This window comes from Daucus carota, chromosome 5 (assembly GCF_001625215.2).
Source record: "Daucus carota subsp. sativus chromosome 5, DH1 v3.0, whole genome shotgun sequence".
Classification (NCBI taxonomy): domain Eukaryota; kingdom Viridiplantae; phylum Streptophyta; class Magnoliopsida; order Apiales; family Apiaceae; genus Daucus; species Daucus carota.
The window spans coordinates 6,099,198-6,114,897 of record NC_030385.2 but is presented as its reverse complement, the minus strand read 5'-3'; the positions used below and the strand labels follow the sequence as shown (position 1 = coordinate 6,114,897).

Here is a 15,700-nt window from a genome sequence, read left to right as displayed (position 1 = left end):
GTTCAAGTTATCTGGATTTAACATAAAAAATTGTATATTTTTGTAACAAGTCATGAACAAATTTGACGTAGAAAAATTATATTCTAAAATCAGATGTTAGTAAAATGTAGTTTTGATAATAATATGTACTATATAAATTAATATCACCTTATAAATGAGCTATTGGTATATACTAACAATCTTACACGTGCTTCGCGCACACGGGTAAAATTTGTAGTTTTAAATTTTTTAGTAACATATTGTTAGTTTCGGTAGACAATCAATAAGTAATTATTACGTGTTTTTAGACAATCAATAAGTAATTATTGAGTGTTTTTCATTGTAACACGTTCAAGATCAAATTTATAGACTAATACAATTATTAAATACAAATATTATTTTAATATTAAAATTTTATGATGATGATTCAAATTTTAGAAGAAGTTTCACAATATAAGATCGCTATGTAATAATTAATAATATTTAATATAGAATTATTTATTAAAATAAATCAATTCAAGATAGTTGCATAAATTATCATAAACTTATAATTTATTTGCTCTTGTGGTAAGAGGTAACCTAAAATATAGAAAACAAATTTTGAAACATCATATTCCATTGACCACAGTACTTCTTATATTTCAATTTTAACTATAAAATTTTGAATATTAATTTAATTTTTAATTGATAATCATAGATTATTATGCTAAGAAAATAATTGATAACATATATTTTATGTATTAGATAATTAGATAATAATCTCTACTTATACAAATTATAGATAATATTAACTTGACAAAATAAAGTGATATTTCATTCTTCAATCATAAAGTAGTTAATTATATGCTATGTAAATATCAAAATACATTAATTTATTTAAACAGTGAAATTTCATCATAAAATAGGGTAAAGAGCTGAATTTTTCTGATTTTACAACTTTAGCCATCCCATGTTTTTTGTCAGACGGGTCTATTTATAATAGTTCAGCCCCATGCTGCAATAGTGCGTAAATAGGCTTCTAGGCATAGGTATTAGCAGTAATCACTTATAAAAAAGAGGCAATCTTCTATTTAAATTTTAAAGAACCAAAACGAAATTCGAGGTAGAAACTATGGTTCCAGTCCCTGCTAGTCACTGCATATTTTACAGAACTTGCAAAGAGTATATATTCATGTAATAAAACAATCTAACTGTGTTAGAATTTTCAAATGTATAAACAAAACATCCATGTCTCTCCATTGATAATTTCATGAGTTCAGGGCTTCCATGATAATCTCAAATTTAGCAGTTACATTGTGTTTTGGTGCAAAATCAAGTTGTTCATGTGTTCTCTCAATTCTCATGGAACTTAGCAACATACTCTCTGTCAAATTGCATTCAAAGAATAATCTTTGTAAGAACTAAAGAGAGCATGACATTGTCATTGGTTTACCCAGGAAACTACTTATAACAACATTCCATCAGCCTTGAGAACTCCAAGGATACAACATGGTGTTAGCAAAACCTATATCATTTATACCAGATACCAGTGCACCTTACATGATAAGCATAAGATAAGCATTCAATCGAATCAAGCCAATCATCGCGGCATGTTTCATTTAAAAAATGATTTTTTTTTAATTATTCATAAAATAGATATAGATAGAAACTACTTTTCAAATTCTCTGGAACATGACTAATAAAAATAATAAAAATAAAACAGAGGAATCATTTGACCTATTAGCCGCATCAAAGGAAACATGATTGTCATCCTCGATGTCTTCCAAAGTCGAAGGAGCCTTAGTCTTAGCAGTAAAAGTGTCCCCGTAACTTTCTATAAGCTGAACAAAACAAAAAGATTTGTCAATCATATTTTTATAATTTCCCAGAAACTTAAGAAAAATTAAAGTGTTCTATAAACAGAATAGAACGACATATAATTAGAGTGACCAACTTAACCTATACTTCTGCTCTGCTTCACCACCAAGCTTCACCATCAAACTCGCACACATTTTCCACTATCCAATGTATCCCTACTTAATAATAGCAAATGCCAGAGAACAGTTAAAATAGTGTCAAAAAGGAATGACAGGAATCTTATAATATGTCAAAACTAATTCACAAAAAATGAAATAAAATCCAAACAAATTATAGATACACGTTTTACTGCATAAAATTCCTGATGTACCATTGTCAATAACAAATAAAACTTACAATATATCTTAACATATCTCAACAACATCCTAAGCCATTTATTTTCCTTGCACACCTTTAAAATATCAGAAAACTTAAATTTCCTTCTTTTTTGATGGCCGACTTATTCTTGTGTTCAGACTCATTAGATGTGAAAGATACACTTACACTTATAGTACGACTGAGCAGACTAACATCATTGACATTGAGCATTATATCACAGAAGCTTGACACTGGTTGAATTTCAATCCTTTCGTGATGTCCTTTGATGAATAACATGAAGGCAAATATATGGTGTCACATTTAAGTGAAATAGGTAATTATTGAGATTAATTTAATTTTAAATCAAAGTTAAGGTGTCGTCAACCAGTTGAGTTGAGTAGTTTTGAAGGACTAAATACCTCCCCACAAGTCTGGAAGCATAGAATACATCCTCGCTTCATTATTACAAATAATAATATTATATATAATCATATAATTACTCTAAAACTGAAATGTGCCATCATGTATGCTTTCAAGTTGGCGCCTATAGCACATGTAATTAGCAGATTGTTCCTTTGTTTGTGTTGTTGAAGCAGTTATTTAATTTTCCTCATTAATCAAGGTATTTTACTCGCGAAACACTATACTTGACAGAAGAATATTGTCATATTTTTAATAAAATCACTACATTGCATACACTACAGGAACAAAGCATGCAGTGAACTATGGTCGAGAAAGAAGGAGTACTGATCACTGACCTTGGTTTGTAACGGGAATGCTCATGGAAACATTTGTAGAATTACTGCTTGTAATGGCTCCTGCATAAAAAATTTCAAAACACCAAAGAACTCACAGGTTCTAGTTTGGGTGAGAGAAATAATCGACTAAGAAGATGGGAATATCCTCAATGATCTTCATGTTGAATCCTTGGTAAAATTTATAGACTTCGCGTAATAGGGGAATGAATGTCTTGGTGTCCAATACTGCTGTGCAATGACAGTCTAAACAAAGTTTTCGACCATCACTGAGGTTAAAATATCTCATATTTCCTATTTGCACAGATCAAGTGAAGTTTAATTTCAAGAAATGGATGATTTTTAGCATTAAACATGGAGAAACAAATATATTCAAGGGGGATTAATTCCTCAGCTACAACTATCATTTTGCCATCTTCTTGATCTACTTACAAACCGATCCATTAATCTGAGATGTCCTGTAAGTTTGTTATAGCTTTTACTCTCAAACACTACTTTCAGTATTATGAAAGCAAGAGACTTTACCCAACTTTAGCAAATTTAAAATGATATTCAAACACAATGTCATCTAAAACATATTATAAATAAATATAAATATATCTCTGATTATCAATTTAATGTATTCTGCTGGTGTTGCAGAGAATCACCACCACAAACCTTGAATCTGAAACAGCTCAAGCACATCGGAGTCCCATCTGACAATTGTTTATTACAGATTTTCTCAACTCTAATATGTTTATGTTAATAAAAATAGGAGAAGGGCCTGATTATTAGAAAATCTCATACCTTTTGCATAATTGCATTATGGCTAATACAACAGTTAATTTAAAAACATTGTCCCATTGGATCATTTACTGAAAACTAAAAAAATGTATTAGTAAATATCTTCTGAAATAGAAAACCTACTGTTTCATTAGTTTAATCAATTCTAACTGGTGGTTTCTCTTAAATTTCAGTAATAGGCTGGTGTGTATTACCATGATGCTTCATCATACTGCTTAGATTTCTGTAAACAGTCAAAACCCAAATAGAAACCCCATGATTTCAGCACTCTTAGGCAAATCCTCTGATACTGCAAAATGGGACAGGAGGAAATGAAAATTACCGCATATAAGATGGCAAATGTAACATATCTCAACAGTAACATCTTTCATAAAGAATCAAACTGATACAAAGATTTCAAATCGAAACTGTGTATATCACTATTTAAGTAACTCCCAATTGCTCATCCTCTTTATGACTAATATATGCTTATGCACAGACAAACAATAACAAACCAAGGAAAAGAATAAACATTATAATAGATAGTAACAGAACAACGTCGAATAAACAACAAAGAAAGCAGTAACATCAAATTCATCAAACCTGCAACAAACAGAATTCCCCGATGCCGCACTACTGACCATCATCTTTTTGCCTTCCGTTCCCTCTTCCTCGTCTTCTCCATCCTCCACAATTCCATTCACACCATAAACGAAGTCAGAAAGTCCCCCAAATCCTCACGAAAACACCTAGGACTGGGAATACAAAAACCCATTGACAAATTTGTCACAAAAACCAGTTAGAACCCATTCAAAAAAAAAAACAAAAAGAGACGACAACGGCACTCACACAATGAAACGTAAATAGTGGAGATGAAATCGTAAGAGTGTTTGCCATAAACATATCTATTTAAAATCTGGTATACAATTTTATCATAAACAGATCTATAACACTGGAAATCGTAACAATTAAACACTTGAAATCTGGTATACAATTTTATCATAAACAGATCTATTTAAAATCTCAAGCAAGAGTGTTTTCCGGCTTGATAAAGTCAATAATCGCATCAGTCGAAAATTTCGGACTCACAAGTAGTATGACATGAACAGATTACCTAAAAATGTTGTTCATCTTGCTTTAGGTAACAAATTCAAGACAACATTTAATATATGTACCCTGTTTACTGGTACTAGCCTTTAACCCATGGGAAGCACGGTCGGTTATATAGTTCGTAATTTATTATTTATAGCTTTATGCCCATGCTTCGCACACGGATACTAAAACCTTGGTCAATAGAACTCAGAGACTACTATCATCCTTGTAAATTAATCCTGAGGCCTTGGCATGCTCATTTGAGCTGACCCGTGCTTCGCACACAGGTTATGCTTGAATTTTTAATGTTAAATATTGATTGTATTTTTAATATTAAATAATTGATTGTAACGTGCTTTTAATTTTTTCGCTCGAAGTACATTTATTATAATCCTCTATCCACAATCTAATATCAGTTTATGTGATTCAGACCTCAACTCACTCAAATATAAATTGTTAGAACAAACTGAATACCATATGCTGCACACTTAGTCCGAGCATTAGTCTTCAAATTTGATCCAAAAGAACGAAATAGATATATAATTGTTGGTTATATGTATTTGTAATACCGCTTTGCAACATTTTTAATATAATTAAGAGGATTACAAATGATTTATGCAGTAGTATTATAAAACTTATAATGATATAATATTTATTTCATTTTCACTAACAGTCCCTAAGATGCTGAAACTGACAGATTAAATAAAACCTGGTGTGGCAACATGTTTAGTATGGTCATATATCTCCACTGTAAAGTGTTGGGTATCAACCAGGAAGCTGCCAAAGCTCTAAGCCTCTAACCACCATCCATTGTCCATGTAAACAACAAAACCCAAATTTTATAAATTAAAAAATCTAACTATGGGGAATATAGAGAAAGTTATCATTCTCTACAAAATACTTTTCTTGCCAACAAAGGTTTACAACTTCAATCAAATCTAATGGGACCAATACTTGTGCATTGGAACATTATTTGTTACCAGAGGACTAATTTTTGCATATAATGGATAAGAAAGAGCTATTGGACTACATTCCATCTTTATATTACATGATGTAATCATTGCACAAATAAAAATATAGATAAAAATTAGGAGCAAATATAAAATCTAGAAACCACAGAAGTGTATTTTCACCTGTTCTGGATGCTGTATTTCTGTATAGTTGGTTCTAATTTGGAAGAAGAAGCTCCTCAAGTACAATCAATTGTAAATGTATTAAATTAACACTGATTTTGGTCATCGAGCTTACAGTTGTTCTTACTGCAGGCCTAGCTCTGATGTTTCCAGCGACCTTAAAGTTGGAGTAGTAACATCAAGTTTTGCTCTTCACAAAGTAAGAAGATAAATCTTTCCATGTTTTGATGTACAGCCTGCTGGTTTTAGATATTCCATGTAAACCCGTCTTCAAGATTGCTTGTTTCCTTTATGCGTGAATAGAGTTTGTATCTAAAAGTGATTAAAATATAAAATGTTATCTTTATTGCAAGAAATTGATAGATAGAGATAAAGGAAAAGTTAGAACCTTTGGTTGAGACTTTAACATAATATGACCATGAATCTTTTGCAGTTCCCTTTAATTTTTTGAAGTGGAAGAATCAAAAGGCTTTTACAGGAAGCGAAGGATGCAAAAATCTGTAGATTGAATGTCACAGGAGTTCCAGGTAGAGCAGAGGCATTTGAGCTGGCTGCTAAATTTTGTTATGGAGTAAACATTGATATAAATCTATAAAACCTCGCTATGCTACGTTGTGCTGCTCATTTCCTGGAAATAACTGAAGATTTTTCATACCTGATACCCCAAATTGAATTATATATAAAGGAGACTGTCCTTCCAAGCATACTAAACTCAATAGCTATTCTTCACTGTTGTGAAACTCTATGAATAGTTTATGAGAGAGGTCAACCTAGTGAGTAGGGTTATCAGTGCAATAGCATATAATGTATGCAAAGAGCAACTCACATATGGCTTGAGAAAGAGCAACTCAGGAGCCAAAAAAACATGAGCAAAGAGCTACTCATTAATTATGGAAGATATAATATGTATCACCTAACTGTTATACCAGCGCACCGAGCTGTATTGCCATCCTGATTAATAAAACATGATTAATAGAAGACGTACCTGGAATAGAAAAATCTGGCATCCAGTAATCAGGATGGTGCAACAACATGTAACTATAAAACTTTTACTCCAGAATCATGGCCAGATGCAAGTTTTTCAAGTTGATTTTTAGTACTTGGTCCATGATCTTTGCGCTTTATAACTGTCACAAATTATGATAAAAATTTGATTTGTGTAGGAGGTCAATCAGAACACACCTTGCGATATAAAAAAGAATAGAAAACCGAACAAAGTAATTTTCTTTGACCTTGAATGGGACTTTGATTTTCTTTGTCTTCTTCTACCAATTTTTGTAGAATATTGCTCATGAAGCGTGAATTGACATTTGGATCACGTCTTCTGCGAGTTGGAGCTGTAAATAAAACTGAATTTGAGACATGTATGTTATCGACTCAAATATATGGAAATACTGGATAATCTGTAAATAAAACTGACTTTAAGGCATGTATGTTATCGACTCAAATAAATGGAAATACTACAACAGGATAATCTATACATGCTCGCAGTTTTTCTGGTACTATATTCATTATACTGATCCTATCTCAACACTATTGACAGTTTAGATATTGTCTACTTAGCGTAGGATTCCTTATATAAAGTAATAAAGATGTGTCATACCTAGAAGAAGATCATGCAAAAGTTTATATAATGGTGCCAATACATTTTCCACATACGTCAATATCTTGGAGAAGGCCAGGGTTGTTGAGCAGAGGATCACAGATCAGGTTCTTCCATCTCAGCCTTTTTTTAGTTTTTGTTATGATCATGCTTGATTTTTTGGAGGAGTTTAGCTTTTCTTGGTGAATTTTAAGGATAGTGAAGGTAGATTCGTAGTGCTGGTACTAAAGGAAAAAAATTAATGATTTTTCGTAACAAAATGGTTGATGTCTTTCTGAGAAGGCTCGACTTACATGGTATAAGAACACATGTTGAGAAAGGTCTCGCGGATCTTTTCCATACATGTCTGCTATCACCTGCTCCGATGAACACTTGAAGTTTCTGGAGAAAACCCATACAACTGGACAAAGCTGCTAATTCATTAACTATGTGTGGAATATGCAGTTAAGAGGGAATTGGCACATTAAAGCTTCTCAGACATCCTAACGTGGTCAGTTACACAAGGTTTGTTTCCTCTGTGGCCTTAACTATGTTTTACTCTTGATATTCCTTCAGAGTATCATATTATTATACGAATATAGCATAAATTTCTGCAGGTTTTCAGTTAGGCAGGTCATCCGACCTTAAACGTGTAACCTCTATATAAAAAACCCGAGTATCGTTATAAAAAAGCAACTCCAACCTTCAAATTAATCTAAAGGTGGTATTTTTTTGATTCAGTGGATCGAATGATCAATAAACCAAAGTACCCACCCCAACTCTACTCTGTCCCGAAAACAAAGGAGGAGGCTTTCTTGCATTGGTATACTGGATTACTGGTGAAGGTATGGAATGGAACCAAGATGCAACCGCTGATAAGGAACATTACTATGAAGATGAAGAGGAGGAAAAGGCTCATCAATGATGTTGTATAGTGTGTATATTTAGTGAGGTCCAGTATTATTAGACTAAAGACAGTCATAGGCGCCTAGTAGGTAATCCTTAAACTCAAAGGAGATCTTGAATTATAAGAGTTATAGCTCATTAGCTCCTAAACTAACACAGAAAAATGCAAACAACAATAGTAATGCTAAGCACTCACTATTTTCCAGATCAGAGAGCACAGTACCATGTCAGGTGTTCTAATAGAAAATATATTATCAGGAGCAAATATAAAATCTAGAAACCACAGAAGTGTATTTTCACCTGTTCTGGATGCTGTATTCGGATCCACATTTTCACCATCAACAGGAGAGGAATGATCATTTTCTGAAGAACGTTTCATTGTCCTGCCAAGACCAAAAATTAACCAAGGGCTGCTACCAAAATAAATAGTAATAATCATTCATACTCACCTGTTCTCGCGGGGGAAGGAGAAAAAGCACCCAAAGGGATGCGCTTACGACCTACTTGTCAATATAACAGAACTACCAGTTAGAGTGTTGTGTCAAAATCTAAAAAATAGCAAACCAGTCTGGTTACACTATAGAAAAGCACAGAGAATTAGAGAACTAACCACTATCCATCGCTTGAGAGATGCAAATAAAGATGAAAACAATGAACGTGCCGGACATTGAAACATGGATAGGTGAATGCCACTGCTCTGCTGTTGTTTAAAATGAATGAAAGACACACTTCTTTGGGTTATCACGAAACAGAAAAAAAAAACACAAAGTAATAAGAGGTCTTCAAACTCACTGGTACCTGCTGAAGAATGAGATAGAGGACAGAGGACCCAAAGAAACGCGCTTACGACCTGTTTGTCATTAAAATAAAAACTTACAAAGACAACCAGCATGCAAATTGCAATTACAAATAGTTTTAAACATATATTGCTAACTTGTATTCAAACAATCGATGAAAGAGAATCAAAATAAAACTATCAGTCAAGCAATTATAAAAGAATCACCCTTCCATTAGCAAATATATAAAATGAAGAATAAATCATTGGCATAAAAAAAATATGAATTGATAAAACTCCCTTCCAGGACTTAACTTGTTCTATTTTCTCGAGCAAAATCAGGCTGCCAAAATCTACATCTACTTCTGTAACGTATTTTTGAACTCCAATAAAACCTATATTGTTAGATAGAAATGTCACTGGAAGATAATCATAATGTGATTGTATAAATATAATTGAATGAAGTACCAAACACTACTCACCTGGTAGTTTTATCATAATTAACAACTTCTCCATGTTCACATAAATTGGATCATTGTATTTGCAGAAAAACACCTAGCCAGTTACAGATTTTAATAAGCCATCCACATATAGGATAAGCAAAAGGCAAGTAACAAAGGAGATGTTTTGTATGTGCAGTGAAAAAATCAAAACACATTGTATCACCTTGATTTCAGAGGTGATTTCATGAGCAAGAATTAAAGGTCGTCTTTGTACAATAAGATTTATATTTCGCAGGGCAACATATTGAATCTCAGGTTCTGTAGACAGTAATGTATATTACCTGATGCTTCATGGTTGTTGGTGGGCCTGACAAAATTAAGTCTTTGTCACCGAGCGCAGTTCTCCTGCAGCAACATCCTATCACAAATGTGTATGCTTACCACCTGTTTGACAATAGAACACTATCATTACTAAACAAACATATCTTTCTGGTGTAGATCGGAGGATACGGAAGAACATAGATGAAGGCAGTGACAGCGCAGTTCCTGTAACCATGGAGTATAACTGTTTAAATTTTGAGACAGAGGAGGCAGTTTCAGACTTGTGAGATGATCGATACCATTATCTTTAAGCAAAGCGGGATAAGTAATACAAACTCAAACGCACGGGAACAGAAATTCACCTCGACGAATCCGCCGCAGCCTAGAATAGAATCAGCAACAGCGGGAATGATTGGATCGAGAGAGATGAATAAGCAAGTTTCTGATGAATAAGCAAGGCTTCACCGTCCTCCTTTCGTCGTTAGAGGAGCAAGGAAAACTGAAATAGTTCGAGAAACTCTAGGCTGAAATCGTGGGTGAATACTCTGCTATGCTGTTGTTTGAAACGCTTGAAGCAAACTGTGCTTGAAATCGTGGGTGTCACTGGAAGATAATCATAATGGGATTGTTTAAGACGTTGAGAGTAGTCTAGTTTAAGCTTTTGAAACGTGGGAGGAATAAGAAACGGTGCATAGTTGTAGGAGGTAACTGTCGGGTCGGGTTGGAAAAGATGATCCATATATCTAATGGGGTCGGGTTGGAAAAGAAGATCCATATATCTAATGGGTATATATCTAATGGGGTCGGGTTGGAAAAGAAGATCCATATATCTAATGGGTATTAGCAGGAATTTAGATTATATTGAATATTGAATATTGAATATTGATATTGATATCGATATCGATATCGATATCGTGGGTGTCACTGGAAGATAATCATAATGTGATTGTTTAAGCCGTTGAGAGTAGTCTAGTTTAAGCTTTTGAAACGTGGGAGGAATAAGAAACGGTGCATAGTTGTAGGAGGTAACTGCCGGGTCGGGTTGGAAAAGAAGATCCATCTATATAATCCTAATTCCTGAATACAAAGAAATTGAAAAATTACATTTTTTATCCTTTTCATTATTTTTCTGTAGTATTACCCAGGGTGTTACTGGTAATTCGACAATCAACTTGGACCACCCAATACAAAGCGGGTTCCGACCCGATATCAAATACTGTTGTTTCACTGAAGAATTTCTCAAAGATCCGAACATCGGCGGGCGACCCATCACTTTTTTGAATTTGTCAGTTTGTTTCGTGGAGCCATAATTTCAGGGGAAGTTTCCTCCATCGACTTCACTTCGTCGTTAACTGCTGACAACGAATATCTCCTCTGTGCTGTGCTTTCTTCACATTCCGAGATTTGAAACCAACGGTGGCCATGGATTTTGGTTAGTTTTCGACTTCTCTTGGTTATTTCTGTATGTGGCATTTGTGGACGTCTGTTTACAAGCATTTGTTGTATCAGTTCTAACCTGTATTTGTGACATTTTTACGAGCAGGTCATAAGCGCACCCCATTGGGTGTGGTTTCTCCTTCGTCCATTCCTACTGGTAGGCATAATCCTGATATGTTTTCTGTCCAGTGCACTGACTGAGTGTTTTGGGGTATTCTCAGCACAGCGGAGGCGATCTTCGCATTATAGACCTTCTCCGTCGCATGACGTGTGGACATATGCTAATGAGTCATCTGCGTCGCGTGAAAATGTCGATCCTAACGGAGCCAGCCGAATGGATCGTGATATTCGTACATAATTTCTTCAGCGACTATGGTTCTGAAGCGATTAGATTTATTACTTGAAGCATATAACAAGACTGTGCCAGTTTCACGATTTGAAACTCCCACTCCTGCCAATAACTCTCCCAGCTGTCCACACATGGTTCAGGTACAAATACTCTTAGCTCAGTACATTACTACATATCCTCACTCAGTAGATTCTTTGCACAAGATTGAGACAGATATTTCTACCAACTATTATGTGACAGATGTTATGACTGTGATGTTAGGTTCTGCAAACACACGTGCTACACCAAATAGACCCTTTGATCAGAGTCATGTATTTAGATTACTGCCTCAAACACATGGTATCTCCATAATCCGTAGTGAATTTTGCATGACGTGCCTTGATTTTCTCAAGCATCAAAATAATTCTACAGGAGATTGCAGGACACACGGTTCAGATCAGACACAAAACTCTTCGAGTCAGTTGACACAGAGTAGTCATCAAACACCTTTCAGAGGCAAATGCGGATCTAGGAAGAGACACGGGGGGACACGTGTACCCCCTAATTTTTTATTATTTTTTTTTACATTTTTTCACCATTCTAAATTTTGCAAAATTCTAAAAGTGCCCCCAAAAAATTTAAAAATATATAGGTGTTTTCCGAAAATTTGCTTCGTGCCCCCCTATGCTTAGTGTGCTAGATCCGCCCCTAATCAGAGGTATGTGATTTTGTGGTTTTTCCAAATTATTCATGTAAATGTTAACTGGAAGTATGTTCCAACATAACATAAGCTACTCAGACTCGAGGTACTGGTCGAATCGATGGACTCGACGTCCCTACTAAGACATATGGTCCTTTTCCCAAATAGTTGTACTTTAGTGTCGAATCAGTTCAATGATCAATGCTTTGCGGTTTGTTCAGTCATCCTGTTTGTTTGTTGCTTATGACATTTAATATTTAAGAACTATCTATTTGCAGAAATGATATGCTGTTGTGAATAGCAAAACAGGATCTGCAGGTTCACTGCATATCTGCAGGTTATAAGATCAAGTGTAACCAGTTTCTAATTCTTTCATCTGCAGCTTAGAACATGATTTAAGTTTATAACCTTTTATTTCGCATTTAATACTTCTGCCAGAAGGAAAATTATTATTTGTTTCATTTGTCTTGGTGCTGATCCTCCAATGTTCAGGAATTGATTTTGCATGCACTTCATTGACCTAAGCTTTTGTCCAGACCTGCTTTTTTAAGAGTACAATGCAGACATAATGAGATTATGATCAGTTTTGATTTATTTTGAGTTGTTCTCACTAATAACATTTCACTGATTTCACTGATGATCATGTGCAACTATATATCTAATAAACTAATCGGGTTATATCTGGTTGAAAATTTAAAATTTGACAGTAGTTACAAGTACCATGATTATTGTAACAAACTTCTCTTTCATTCTTTTTCTGTTTGCAGAGGTCCTTCGGAGTGATTTCAGTTTTTTCATCACTGATCTAATCATAACGCATAAATCTAATAGCTCCATCGTTCCATGGACGATAAAGGTGTGAATGATATCTGTTTTCTTTTGGTGTGTTTTTGTTTGAATATCGGAGAGATTTTGATCTCTGTTTTATATACAAACAGGCTGTAAGCACATATCTTTGGGACATGATTCTCCTTCGACGCGTGATGGTGAACAACTGAACATACCTTCATGGTAATCTGTATGTTGTTCTAAACTTAAGATTCCTCCTATAAGGTCTTTGTATGTAAAATTTTTTTACAATTAAATACATGTTTTAAGAAAACGCCTACTTCTACTATTGTGCCCATTATTTAGTTAGATCCTCTTTCTGGCGAATCACAGGATTCAGGTTATATTATATTCACTGAAGATATTGGTCTGTGTTTCATAGGTATATGACCAGTTTTGTCAATTTTAATGTTAATGCATTCTCAGCATTTAATGGTTTTCATGGGAGAAAAAGTTTTAACACCCAGGTTTATTTCTGGTGCCACACAAACATCAAGTGAGATTGATAATGCTTTTATGATATATATATATATATATATATATATATATATATATATATATATATATTTGACTAAAACGAGGGATGGTTTTATTGATATAAAATCAGAATACAACTTTTAACAAAAATTATTAAATCACAATACTACTTCTAACAAAAACTATTAAATCACAATACTACTATACATCCTTATTGTGTCGCGATCAATCCATATTCTTGCAATCAGATGAGACTAGAAATCCTTTTGGAGGCAAAGTGGCCATGAAAGTACACTGAGTCTCGAGCTGGTAATTCTTAGCTTTCCATGATCGGCGAATAACATTAGACCGGATATGTAGAAGAAAGAATACCAGACGATTGTTGTTGATGTAATATGGATAATTTGTTCCTAAATACAAATTATCTTTAGATACAGATAATTTCACCGAAAGCGACTCACCGGGACTTAGATGAAGATGATAGATGTTACGAGACCCCATCGTCATATTAAAAGCAGAAAGACTTGCATCAATGTCTGTGTTTAAGTCTTTTCTGTTGTCGGGGTTCGAGATAGTGAGGAAGATGGTGATATTATAGGAAAGTCTCGATGAGTGCATTTCAAATTTATTAGGTGTGACACTTTCCACTTGAAATTGGGGTGAAGTGGAATGATGGTATGATTGACTATTTATAATATAAATAATCGTAAGTATTGAAAGTAAAATGGATAAAACAATCAAAAATTTTCCAAATAACCTACGATTATTTAATATTATAAAATAATCTAATAAAATGACCATAGCGATCAAAACATAGTTCAAGGAAGAACGTGACGATAAAATTTGAATAAGATTATTACGAGGAAGACAGAGCCCAATATTATCGCCAACATTTTCTGCAAAATGATTTTTGTTCGAAAGTCAGTAACTAAATAAAATAAGTCTAAATGATGTGCAAAAAATAAACACAGTATCTAAACATGGCAAATAACTCTGTACATGAACCACAAAACAAAACTAACCCTCGAATCATACAAACTCAGCAGATAACTCGACAAAACTCAGCAAACATAACTTTGTAGAAATACAAACTCAATGAAAACGACTAATCTAAAGCAGGACCAAAACTCATAAACCAAAAAAAAGAGAAACTCTAGCAGAAACACAAAATCAGCACCTCGACTCGGCCACGAATACAGTAAATCAGACCCTGGACTCGGCCAAACCAGAAACGAACTCAGTGACTCAAAACAAACGCAACTGACTTCATGTTAGAATTCAAACCCTTCACACGTAATAGTCAAAGGTGCGTGTGCATGTCTACAGAAGTAAATGAAGAAGCTGCTACATATTTGAAGATCAATAAGACAGCAGGTATGGAAAACAACAGCTAGCTGTGCGTGCATGCATGGGAAAGTTAAATCATAAACAGGATATGCAACTGGTCATGTGTATATGCATTGATGAAACCCTGGATTAATTAAGGTAGGCTATCCTTTGAATTCTACAGATGCAAAGCTGGCCAGGAAATCAGGAAGTTCATACATATAGTGGTGTAAGGCATGACGTCAAGTGTTGTATTTCAGGCCTATAAATATAGCTTCTCTATGCGTTAAAATATATATGCAGACATGAGACAAGAAAACACGCAAGTGAGAGTAGAGAAAGAAAACAAGAGCTAAAGCTCTGTGTAGTGTGTAACAAAAACAAAACAGTCAGGGAGTTACCGGTGTCGCGACGGCTTGATTCCGTTGGTAAATTTTTGCGACGGCTTGATTCCGTTGGTAAATTAGCGTCGGTAAATCGTTAGTAAAACGTAGTAAGTGCCGTTGTCCAGATTCCTCCCTCGAACCGTTGATATTCCGTCGGTAATTAACGACGGATATATTTCCGTTGCTAATTTCCGTTGCAATATGCGAAAAATCTAGTAGTGTCGAGCGAGATTGAGAAGATGATTGTGGAGTAGAAGAAGAAGTTAGAGTTACTCGGCGTAGAGAAGAAGGACAAGTTAAAACCGATAGAATGACA

The 15,700-nt window shown here is 34.4% G+C and overlaps 1 protein-coding gene and 1 long non-coding RNA gene across 28 annotated transcripts; one reads left to right on the top strand and one right to left on the bottom strand.

The window, feature by feature from the left end:
• Positions 1-1,473: 1,473 nt before the first annotated feature.
• LOC108219718 (uncharacterized) lies at positions 1,474-10,593 on the bottom strand. 20 transcript variants are annotated; one of them, XM_064094289.1, is made up of 17 exons: positions 10,265-10,592; positions 9,923-10,127; positions 9,621-9,693; positions 9,454-9,533; positions 9,162-9,213; positions 8,974-9,063; positions 8,813-8,863; positions 8,664-8,746; positions 7,772-7,888; positions 7,108-7,224; positions 6,264-7,002; positions 5,991-6,187; positions 5,452-5,538; positions 4,254-4,405; positions 2,892-3,960; positions 1,918-1,991; positions 1,474-1,799 (listed from the first exon to the last, which is right to left on the bottom strand). In XM_064094289.1, the coding sequence occupies exons 8-11, from the start codon at positions 8,740-8,742 to the stop codon at positions 6,914-6,916; spliced, it is 402 nt and encodes a 133-aa protein (XP_063950359.1). In that variant the 5' UTR covers positions 8,743-8,746; positions 8,813-8,863; positions 8,974-9,063; positions 9,162-9,213; positions 9,454-9,533; positions 9,621-9,693; positions 9,923-10,127; positions 10,265-10,592; the 3' UTR covers positions 1,474-1,799; positions 1,918-1,991; positions 2,892-3,960; positions 4,254-4,405; positions 5,452-5,538; positions 5,991-6,187; positions 6,264-6,913. The 20 variants fall into 20 exon arrangements, with proteins under 20 accessions (XP_063950359.1, XP_063950362.1, XP_063950364.1 ...); XM_064094292.1 differs by lacking the exon at positions 5,452-5,538 and adding an exon at positions 2,320-2,414 and having other exon boundaries at positions 1,918-1,994; XM_064094294.1 differs by lacking the exon at positions 5,452-5,538 and having other exon boundaries at positions 2,892-3,182; positions 3,866-3,960.
• A 410-nt stretch (positions 10,594-11,003) lies between these two features.
• Positions 11,004-13,705, top strand: LOC108222545 (uncharacterized). Of its 8 annotated transcripts, XR_010291938.1 has the most exons (6): positions 11,011-11,334; positions 11,446-12,027; positions 12,100-12,385; positions 12,646-12,704; positions 13,135-13,223; positions 13,306-13,705. It is a non-coding gene; the product is annotated as an uncharacterized LOC108222545 (long non-coding RNA). The 8 variants fall into 8 exon arrangements; XR_010291941.1 differs by having other exon boundaries at positions 11,004-11,334; positions 12,100-13,223; positions 13,306-13,378; positions 13,578-13,705; XR_010291940.1 differs by having other exon boundaries at positions 11,005-11,334; positions 11,446-11,822; positions 11,950-12,027; positions 12,100-13,223.
• Positions 13,706-15,700: the final 1,995 nt, after the last annotated feature.